The sequence below is a fragment of the Lactuca sativa genome, chromosome 5, assembly GCF_002870075.4.
Source record: "Lactuca sativa cultivar Salinas chromosome 5, Lsat_Salinas_v11, whole genome shotgun sequence".
Classification (NCBI taxonomy): Eukaryota; Viridiplantae; Streptophyta; class Magnoliopsida; order Asterales; family Asteraceae; genus Lactuca; species Lactuca sativa.
This window is the reverse complement of record NC_056627.2, coordinates 221502609-221512663: the sequence shown is the minus strand read 5'-3', so window position 1 is coordinate 221512663 and position 10055 is coordinate 221502609. Positions and strand designations below refer to the sequence as shown.

At 34.4% G+C, this 10055-nt stretch overlaps 2 protein-coding genes across 2 annotated transcripts; one reads left to right on the top strand and one right to left on the bottom strand.

Moving 5' to 3' along the window:
- Window positions 1–443: 443 nt before the first annotated feature.
- On the bottom strand, window positions 444–5340 carry LOC111920840 (uncharacterized). The gene is made up of 7 exons (XM_023916424.2): window positions 5326–5340; window positions 5040–5210; window positions 2696–2986; window positions 1839–2087; window positions 1340–1760; window positions 789–1036; window positions 444–449 (listed from the first exon to the last, which is right to left on the bottom strand). The coding sequence occupies exons 1-7, from the start codon at window positions 5338–5340 to the stop codon at window positions 444–446; spliced, it is 1401 nt and encodes a 466-aa protein (XP_023772192.2).
- A 2991-nt stretch (window positions 5341–8331) lies between these two features.
- Window positions 8332–9174, top strand: LOC111920831 (uncharacterized). Its single transcript, XM_023916412.1, has one exon. It carries the CDS (start codon window positions 8332–8334, stop codon window positions 9172–9174), a length of 843 nt encoding a protein of 280 aa, XP_023772180.1.
- Window positions 9175–10055: the final 881 nt, after the last annotated feature.

The window sequence follows — 10055 nt, the reverse complement described above, 5'->3', positions numbered from 1 at the left end:
TTAATTGAATAAAGAGAAAATGATCATTAAAGGTTTTATCATAAAATAAGTATAAAAATGTAAAATGCCAACAAGGATACATAATTTTGGTAGTTGACAAAAAATAGATTTTCACAGTTGGGTCTTTTTTTTTTTTTTTTTTTTTTTTTTTTCAAACTTCAAACATTTATAATTTGTTTCGTACGAATTATATTTTAGCTATCTTTTTTTAACTGTGTTGCTTTTAACGAGGGCTTTACATGGGTATAATCCATTTCAAATTTGGATGTTGAGAAATCATATCTTTTTTTAATTCCAAAATAGGTCAGTCGGTGAAAAACATGAAAAAAGAAAAAAACTAAATGTCGAACCTTCGTTACTAGGGGCGGACGCAGGAACCGATAGTAGAGGTTGGCGAAAAAAAAAGTCCGGTCAAATATAATTTAAAACTAAAATATAATTCATTACGTCTAATACAAAAAAAAAAAAAAAAAAAAAACGATTCATTATATACAAAAGTTAAAAACATAACTATCTACTACAATTTAAATATGTCCACTTCGAGTGGACATCTTTTAAAACTGCTCCATTATTTATTCATTCTCAACTTTCACAAGTGTTTCGGTCTCAATATTGCAAAGTAACGCGTCGTTCAAAAAGTCATCACAAATTTTGTTGCGCAAGTTGGTCTTCAAGAGCTTCATCTTTGAAAAACATCTTTCCACACTTGCAGTCGCTACGGGTAAAATTAAAGTCAACTTCAAAAGTTTATAAACCAAATGATAAGACCGATGTTTCTCCGTACTAACCATCAAACGAGAAAGCTCAGAAATTCCTTTCAAAGTGGTAAAATGCTCATCTTTGATACAAGAGTGATAAAATATCTCAAGTTGTCCTTCAAGATCTATCAAATCCGAATCATCAAAGTTATACTTGTACAACTTAGTCAACTCTAACAACTTTAATTTGTTAAATTGTGCAAATGAATCACAATGGCTCAAAGCACCCATGTATTCTAGTAACTGGGTGCTTGTTTCAGTAAATCGATCATGATATTCTGTAAGTTATATGTCCACCACTGTGTTAAAGATTTCAACCTCAAAATGAAATCTATTGGTCTTTGTGGTCGTACGGTTTCTTGCACCAACATAAAAATCCTCCATTTCCAAAGCAGTAATATTGTGTGTTTGAAGTTGCTTCTAAAATGCCTATATTTTTTTTTTTGAAGTTGCTTTCATAATGTACCCGTGAGGCGTAAAATATCATACATCATATATAATTAAAAAACGAACTCATAAGATTTAAAATATGCTAAGATTCCGGACGCTTGTTGACGGTTTGCCAATGACCCTCCATTTACTTTCATACATTCTAAAACTACAAGAACATTCGCAAACAATTTTATTAAACTTGTGAGTGTGTTGAAATGTGAACCCCATCTTGTATCTCCCGCTCGAACAAGTGTAGTCTCTTGATTTTAACCCTCTCCTGATTTCAAGTTCACCACTACACAAGCCTTTTTGTACCCTTTCTCTTGCTTGTTCCTGTAGTAAGTCTTTTCTTTTACACGAGGCACAAACAACATTAACCACCAATGAAATTTGTTCAAAAAAGTCACTAACACTGTCATGCTTCTTTGCTACAACGATAACCACTAATTGAAGTTGGTGTGCAAAGCAATGTATATAAAAAGCTATGTCATTCTCTTGTAATATCAAAGCTTTCAAACCATTGAATTCCCTTTGCATATTGCTAGCCCCATCATAACCTTGTCCTCTTATCTATTAAAAAAATTAAAAAAATATTATATATAATATTACACATAAAGCAAATTAAATTAAATTGAAATAAAAAGGTACCTGACTAAAAGTCAACTTGTTGCTTGTAAGTATTTCATTTATGGCATTTTTTAGTGTCAAAGAGGATGTATCATTCACGTGCACAATGACTATGAATCTTTCTTTCACAAAGCCAAGACTATCAACATATCGCAAAACAATAGTCATTTGTTCCTTTCTCGAGACATCACTAGATTCATCGACCAATAAAGCAAATACATCTACACCAATCTCTTGGCGAATACTTAAATGAATTTCTTGTGCAAAACACTGTACAAGTTATTTTTGAATTTTAGGGGAAATAATTTGATTGTTTTTAGGAGCATTTTCTAAACTATTGTTGAAAATATATTCATTAGTCTTCCGAATGGCTTTTAACACTTCAATGTAAAGCCCTCTATTTCCCGAGTTAACTGACTCATACTGACCACGAAACGGTAAACCGATTTTCAATAAAAGTCTAACAACAATAATAGAAACACGTAATCGATCTTTATATTTATGGTCCTCCGCTTCGGTTTGCCTCCTCAAGACTACATTAATAGCTTGTTTTTCTCTCAATAAAAATTCACACTTTTCTCTTGCTTTGTTGTTCAAACTATCAATACTACCCACATGAGTCTGAAATGCATCTTTTTTATTCCAAGTATCAAAACCTTGGGAAACAAATGCATCTCTACCTCCTCTTTGATTCATGAGGTCTCCAAACACATACAATATAAACAATATGCTCTATTCTTTTTCACACTATATTCCAACCAATCAAAATCATCAAACCATGAAGGAACGAATCTTCTAAATCTGTCACCTATTTTCTTTTTTGGAAACTAATGTAACCTTATTTGACAAGGTCCTTGAAGCAAATACGCTCTTCTTACATCATCTCTTACATTTCGTTTGTAACTTGTAATCTTTGGCCTATCCGTCCGGTCCTTTGGAAGATCTTTCAAATCAACATTATCATTAGGTTCATTAGAGCATGGTGTTTGTGGAATTGCATTAGAAACCGAAGGGGTTGATTGATTGGTGATTGGTGTTTGTGGGGTTCCATTAGAATTAGAAACAAAAGGGATTGATTGATTGGTGATTGGTGTTTGGGAACATCCTTCACCACTTTCATTAGGATTAGGTCTTGGTCTTTTGGTAAAAAAAAAACCACTTACTTTAACCTATAAAAACATAACAATTTAACCTAATAAAAAAATAACTTCAATAAAACATAGAATTTTCACCTAATACCTAATCAAACAATAACATATAAACCTAAAACATAGCAATTTAACATATCAAACAATCAGTTCAAGAAAAATCATAGAAATTACAAGTAATCAAACAATAGTTTTTATAATAACATAGAAATTTAACCAAATCATTCAAATATCAAATAACCTCATAGCAATTTTAACCTATAAACCATAGCAAATTTGAATTTTGCTTAGCAATTACAACTATAAATTCAAAAACCATAGAAAATTAGAAATACTTGCTTCATTAGGGTTTGGACCTTGGATTGGAGTTGTTTTTGCACTTGGAAGTTGGAAATCGATTTTTGCACTTGGAAATTGTGGATTAGAAGTCGAACTCGAAGAAGAAGAAGATTAGAAGAATGAAGTTGATTGTAGAATGTGAGGTGGACCAAGGACGAACTCAAGAAGTCACGAACACAAGGAAAAAAACGAGGCTGCTAATGTTTTTTTTTTCTTTCTTTTGTGGTTCAAGGAATTAGACTTGGACTCTTGGACCCAATTGGACAATTGGATCATTTTTTTATTTGGACTATTTTCTCCTATTCTTTTTCTTTTGGGTTAATATTAGGTGGATTAAAATAAAAATGGTTTGGGTTTTCTTTTACGTAGTGGCACAAAAGGTAAAAAAAATCAAAAAACTTTCTATTGTCTGTCGGAAAAGCAGGTGTTGCCGGTGCAACCCTGTGCCCCTCATCAAATCTGTCACTATTTGTTACTCTTTTATACGAACTTCATTTGAGCTGAACTTTTTTTTATTTGTATTCTTTGCAACAGGCGTTTTCCATAGATATATTACACGCACAATTTGGTTGCTGGAAAGTTATACTCTTTAGCTTCAAAGTAGGCTATTCGATAAAAATTATAAAAAAATAGTTAACAGTTTGCACATACAAACTTAATAACAACCATCATATGTTTGGGTTCTCCCAATAACAATAATAAAATCAAAAAGCCTAAAATAATCAGTTTTTCAAAGTCAATCAGATTTTTGTAGATGGTTGTTGCAAAAATAATGGGTCCTTGGTTGTTTTTTATTTTTATTATAAAAACTTCTTAAAAATAATTATTATAGACATTTTCTATTGAATGAATCGGTATATATATATATATATATATATATATATATATATATATATATATATATATATATATATATATATATATATATATATATATATATCATTATTTGTTAATCTCGTTGAATTAAAGTCTCAATTAATTTCAACTCGTTAATTTGTTGAAATATATGATTCATTTTTATTTCATATTCAATTTGATACAGATGCTTAATTATATTATATTACAAATATAATTAGTACCAAAATTCTAAATTAATAAAATAAAAATACTAGTTTGATAAAAGTACAAAATAAAACAAATATAAAACAATAATTTATTGCATGTAAATCTTTAAATAATGTTGATAAAATGAAGGCAATGAAAAGACAATAGACGAGAGTTTTGAGTAAGGCCTTCCGGTATGTATACCACGAAGGGTTTCGTGGTCTAGGTGTCCACGAAGGTGGCTCGTACACACTAGCGCGGACCTTCGTGGTCCCTCGTGCTCGTGGTCTCTCGTGTTGTACATCACGAATTGAAACGGACGCCTCTCATTCGTTGTGGGATAATGACCAATAGGGGAAGAGAAAACAATTAGCCGGCTAATTTTTTAAACAAATTCTTTTTTTTCAAACAACTTCTATTTATACTTATAAATACCACATTTTTACACTCAATATTTACATCATTCTTATCTTTCTCTATACACAATACACACACAACAATTTCATATAAATCAAAAATGGATCCCAACCAAAACACCCCCCCCCCCCCCCCCCCCGAAACTTTAGAAATCGCAAACCCGATAATACCTTTGCATTAGATACAACCTCTCGTTAATTCCCGACCATGGAATCACCTCAAGGTGGTTTTGTCAATTTGCTTCAAACCGGCTCCCCTATCCAACAAACAACACTTTTCCAACAACAATATCAGCCTTTCCCGGCCTTCCAACAACAACAACTTCAACAATATCAAGCTTTCCAACAATTCCAACAACTCCAACAACAACAATTCCAACCACAACCACAACCCCCTCATTCACCGGATTTTGTTTCTGAAACTTAACCTTCACCACCACCTCAACCTAAAAAAAGGAAGAAAAAAAAACGGTCCGACCCAGCACCACCCAAGAAAGGGTCAAACGGACAAAAGACAAAGAAGAAAAGGTCGCTGAGGCATGAATTTCGGCTTCCCAAAACTCGATTGAAGGCCATAGTCAAACGTTCGGTTGTTTTTGGGAGAAAGTGTGCGTGGTGTTTTATGAGTTAACGGGAAGTGAAAGTCGAAATCCCGATCAAATTAGCTCTAAGTGGCACGATATTCGACTCAAATGCACCGAATTTGGAGGAATTTAGAACCTTCTAAGAATACGAAAAAGTGGGTCAAATGATTTTGATGTTTTCAAGGTGGCTTTGGACAATTTGAAAGAACAACGGTAACCCGGAAAGCTTTTCCTTATGTGAAACATTGGCTAAAGTTGAAAGATGCTCTGAAATGGAAAGAGCAAACGGAAGGAAGTTCACAATCTTCCGGTTCAAAGCGTTCCAGAAACCCTGACAGAACATCTCAACAATCGGACGTCCAAACACATATCGACATCAACGACGAACCGCTCGATCTTGAAGACGAGCAACCTCTTCGTTGGCCTGTTGGAAGAAATAAAGCAAAAAAAGCGGCTTCAACGACTTCGGGATCTAGTGTTATGGATCAATTTGGAGAGACATTTGATCGTTATTAGCATGTTCAAGAAACGAAGGCGGAGATGTTGAGTTGGGTAGAACAAAAAATAATAGAAACACAATCGGTGCATAGAAATCTTGAAAATGAAAGCGGGCGACCTTGAAGGCGAAGATTTGGAGTTATTTCTTGCAATGAGGAGTCCGTTTGAGTCCGACGTAGGAATAGGGATAGTTTTTTTAGTTAAGCTTGATAATTTTAGTTTTTTTATTTCTAATGTTATTTTTATTTTTTTATTTTAATTAATGTAATTTTTATTTCTAATTTTATTTTTATTTTTTTATTTTAATTAATGAAATTTGGTATTTTAAATTAATGAAAACTAGTATTTAAAAAAATTATATGATTTTTATATATTTTTTATTTAAATTTAAATAAAAAAATGAGGTGGAATGGTGTGTTTAGTGGTAGGTATCCCATGATTAGTGGTAGAGAGTGTGGTGATGATATGACACCCACCACTATAGTGGTTAGTGGTTGGTATAACGGATGGCCTAAGCCTAGGTTTTTTCATACGAGCTTATCGTCCAATTAAGTGGACCTTTTTTTTTATCTTCTTTCTTAATGGTTATGATTCTAACAAAAAATTGTTTTACATTTATATGTTTTTTTGGGATATTGACTTATCATGTTAATTATCATTTTTGTTTGTTCACATTTGAGTAACTACTTTATAGGAAACAAACTTGTTGAAGTGTTTACATATGAACATTATGACCGACTATAGCACGTTATATCTGGTTATAATGGTCATATGTGAACACTTTCAACAAGTTCATTACCTAGATATGTACAAAAAAAGTTATCGAAATATAAACAAAACGAAAAGGTAATTACTGTTAGGCGTGTCAAACCCAACAAACATTAAGGGTATAATATAGTCTACAAACACAGCTTTAATGCACTAAAAGTAGTACAAGGCAAGTAGGATAGAACCATAGAGACACAGGATAATCAATCTATACTTTTTTATGCAAGGTGATTTTGGTGACCAAATGCAAAAAAGGTGTTTTTCTAAACAATAATTCAATTAAATGATTAAAGAAACAAGAAATAGATTAACTAGTTCAAATAAAATCAGAATTTATGAAAGACTCCAACTTTATGTATGATAATCTACCAATGTGATTCAAAGATGACATGAAATGTACTCAATTATACCTGAGTTGGTACTTGAGAGTGTTAACAAGCTCTAACACTCTCCATTCACCATATTAATTAACCAAAATAATCTCTTTGAATAACCCTAACTTCATTAACCTAACCTAAATAAGCTCCTAGAATTAGATTGAAAGATTGCATTAAGTTTGGTGTGAATGCTCCCAACAACACCCAATACTCCTCACAAGCCCGGGAGAATAAGAGTGTATGAATAAGATTTTCGCTAAATTCATTCATTGGAAGTGAGTTTAGTGCTTTTTACCTAGTCCAATTCACAAAACAATTACTGATTTTGCAATAAGATAACTTGAATGACCTAACCCTAATTCAAATGGTCAATAAGAATTATAATTAGAATCAAACATTAAATTAATACAAAATCAAATTCACTAGATAGAAATTGAAAGTAAACATCAAATCATATGACTAAAATCACCACTAAAAAGTCAAGACATAATGTTGGAGAGATTATGGTTCTACCCACATATGGATAGAACAGTCAAACAAGTCCAGAAAAGATGAAGTAATGTGTAAACAAGACTTATAAATCCAAAGACAAAACGTTTCCAAATTATAGAGTAAAATCAAACCCTTGAAAAAAACATTCAAAATTACCCCTTTCCCCGTCTCTGGAAATCAAGTTTATGTGTCCCATTCCCAAAATCCCATGATAGAGTAGAAAGGAAAAACTACCAAATAGCAATTATTGGTGTAACACTCCAAAAATCAAAGAAATTTCAAATTTTCAAAATCAACCATTTAACATCATTGTTTACAAAAGAGTCATTGTTTCAAAAAACATTATTTCCAAAATCAGAGTTTCCCCAAGACCCAATGCCATAAAAACAGGAAGTTGTGCACGATTACACCTTTGCTTTCCCATAATCCTCTAAAGTACCTGAAACCATAAGGAGGAGCCGGGACAAGAAAGAAAACCAAGTTTGGAGGAGATGCTTACTAAATTTGTAGCTGCTTTAGAAACGAGACACAATGACCATGATGCTGCAATACAAGAGACAAGAACAATGCTTAGGAATCAACAGGCATTTATCCACAACATAGAGACACAGCTGGGACAACTTGCTCAACAAATTAATCAAAGATCACCGGGAGAACTTCCTAGTAAAACCGAAAACAACCCACGAGGCGCACATATAAATATCGTGACAACTAGAAGTGGGAAGATAATTACCCCTCTGGCCCCTATTTAGAATGAAGAGCCCAAGCAGTTACAAAAGGAGGATGCTGAAAAACAAAGCCAAAATCAAAATCTGCTGGACACAGACCCTACTCGCCGAGTCCAAAATATGGACTCGACGAATCTGATGCCTAATCAAAAAAGTCAGATTCCTGCAAAGCCATTTCAGCCACCATTGCCATACCCAACCCGAGCTAAGCAAGAGAAGAAGGAAGAAAACTACCAGAAGTTTCTAGACCACATAAAAGCCCTTCAAATCAATATACCATTCATCGAGGCAGTTGTACAAATGCCAAAATACGCCAAATTCCTCAAGGAGCTACTAACCAATAGAAGGAAGATGGAAGAGGTGAAGGAAGTGGTTCTTAATGAGAATTGCTCAGCTGCCATGTTAAACAAACTACCAAAGAAGAAGGGTGATCCCGGAAGCTTAACTTTGCCTTGCCAATTTGGGAATTTGGCCACCATTCATGCTTTGGCTGATTCGGGAGCAAGTGTAAATCTCATGCCATATTCATTTTTCAAGAAATTAGATCTCCCGAAACCAAGGCCAATTCGAATGTCAATCCACTTAGCAAATAAAATGGTCACCTTTCCAAGAGGAATATGTGAAGATCTATTGGTGAAGGTAGATAAGTTCGTGTTTCCCGCGGACTTTATAATTCTAGACATGGAAGCGGATCCTCAAGTCCCGATCATCCTTGGAAGACATTTCCTTAATACAGCAAGCGCTATAGTTGACATGCGAGATTCAAAACTTACTCTATGGGTAGGGGATGATTTAGTCACTTTCGGGGTTGATCAAGCCATGAAGCATGCAAGGCATAGTGATGACATGACATTTTCAATTGATATGTTGGATGAATTGATGGAGGGATGGCATAATGAAGATCCAAACAAGTCCACCATCACCGTTACTGAAGAACTTGATGCTGAAAAACACCTACTATAAATAGAGAGACTGTTGGAAGAAGCTGATTATGATGAGTTAATGAAGACCATTGAGCATCCTACTCGCCGAGTAGACTTGACCTACCCGCCGAGTTCATTTGAAGAATCCTGAGGAATCACGAATTCTGCACAGGACTCGACGAGTCCCTTAACTGTACTCGACATGTTCAGCATGCAGAACGTAAAAACTGAGCTAAAGGCACTACCAGATCACTTGGAGTATGCATTCCTTGAAGATGGTCAACAAAAACCTATTATAATAGCTTCTGACCTCTCCAAATCTGAAAAAGAAGAATTAGTTCAAGTCTTGAAGAAGAGGAAGAGTGCCATTGCATGGAGCATCACCGATATCAAGGGAATAAGCCCCTCTTATTGCTCTCACAAGATCAACCTGGAAAAAGAAGCAAGGCCGGTAGTGCAACACCAAAGAAGATTGAACCCGAACATGCAAGAAGTGGTCAAGAAGGAAGTAGTCAAGCTTTTAGATGCGGGGATCATTTATTCTATTTTCGATAGTCCATGGGTTAGTCCTGTTCAAGTGGTGCCTAAGAAAGGAGAGATGACGGTCGTAACAAACGAGAAGAACGAGCTTATTTCGACCCGAACGGTAACCGGTTGGCAAGTGTGCATCGATTATCGAAAGCTAAACGATGCCACTCGTAAAGACCATTTTCCTTTAACTTTTATAGATCAAATGCTTGAAAGATTGTCCGACCATAGTTATTATTGTTTCTTAGATGGATTTTCGGGCTACTTCCAAATACCCATAGACCCAATGGACCAAGAAAAGACCACTTTCACTTGTCCGAGTGGGACTTTTTCCTATCGCCGCATGCCCTTTGGGTTATGCAATGCACCTGCGACATTTCAAAGGTGCATGAC

Excerpts from the sequence above, each read along its gene's own strand:
- LOC111920840 (XM_023916424.2), bottom strand. Across the intron at positions 2,987-5,039 it reads CTGATATTGTTGTTGGAAAA|GTTAAAGTAAGTGGTTTTTT; the intron begins GTGTTGTTTGTT and ends ATGTTTTTATAG. Across the intron at positions 2,088-2,695 it reads AACGAAATGTAAGAGATGAT|TGTTTTGCACAAGAAATTCA; the intron begins GTAAGAAGAGCG and ends TAACTTGTACAG.
- LOC111920831 (XM_023916412.1), top strand. The coding sequence starts at position 8,332 with ATGGACTCGACGAATCTGATGCCTAATCAAAAAAGTCAGATTCCTGCA.